The 675-nt window shown below is 43.7% G+C and overlaps 1 protein-coding gene across 1 annotated transcript; it reads left to right on the top strand.

Annotated features, from left to right (window-relative positions):
- The first annotated feature begins 250 nt into the window (after nt 1-250).
- On the top strand, nt 251-616 carry LOC107740740 (RNA 3'-terminal phosphate cyclase-like protein). Its single transcript, XM_016553245.1, has 2 exons — nt 251-341; nt 429-616. Exons 1-2 carry the CDS (start codon nt 251-253, stop codon nt 614-616), a joined length of 279 nt encoding a protein of 92 aa, XP_016408731.1.
- The last annotated feature ends 59 nt before the right edge of the window (nt 617-675 follow it).

Below are 675 nucleotides of genomic sequence, written 5' to 3'. Positions count from 1 at the left end.
GATTCCAGATTTTCAAATAGTTGTATCTCAGCCAAATATTATCCTGTCCTAACAAACCATACATCAATGAAAATCTTACTTATTCAGCTTTCAGATGATGCATAAATCTGAATTTTAAAAAAATTGACGCTTATGACTGGTTTTGTGCTCCAGAGTCACATTTGGTAAACTTGTTTTATGAAACAGGCCCCTGTTCTTGCTCTGCTGATGAAGATATTGTTTTATTATTACATTGAAATCTAAACGTCAGATGTGTTTGTGTTGGTCAGATTTTGAAGCGAGCTTCATCAGGCTCCTTGACAAGGTGACCAACGGCACCAGGATCGAGATCAACCAGACGGGTGAGTTCTAGTGAACACTGATTGATTGATTGATTGATTGACAGGTGTGTTGGTTGTTCTCTGATGTGTGTGTGTGTGTCGATGCAGGAACGGTGTTGTTCTATCAGCCGGGTTTGCTGTACGGTGGCTCAGTGGAGCACGAGTGTAACATCCAGCGCTCTGTGGGTTATTATCTGGAGGCTCTGCTCATGCTGGCTCCATTCATGAAGACACCGCTCAGAGCCGTGCTGAAGGGCGTCACCAACGACCCCACAGACCCATCGGTGAGTTTCTAAAGATTATACCATGGTGCCAATTAGGGATGTAACGATTAACCGCGAGCCGGTTGAAAATC

Source organism: Sinocyclocheilus rhinocerous, unplaced genomic scaffold (genome assembly GCF_001515625.1).
Source record: "Sinocyclocheilus rhinocerous isolate Xijiao unplaced genomic scaffold, SAMN03320098_v1.1 scaffold46868, whole genome shotgun sequence".
In the NCBI taxonomy this organism is placed as follows: Eukaryota; Metazoa; Chordata; class Actinopteri; order Cypriniformes; family Cyprinidae; genus Sinocyclocheilus; species Sinocyclocheilus rhinocerous.
This window is presented reverse-complemented; position numbering and strand designations above follow the sequence as displayed.

Coding starts and splice junctions, on each gene's coding strand:
- LOC107740740 (XM_016553245.1), top strand. CDS start 251: ATGTGTTTGTGTTGGTCAGATTTTGAAGCGAGCTTCATCAGGCTCCTT. Junction 342..428: donor GATCGAGATCAACCAGACGG/GTGAGTTCTAGT, acceptor GTGTCGATGCAG/GAACGGTGTTGTTCTATCAG.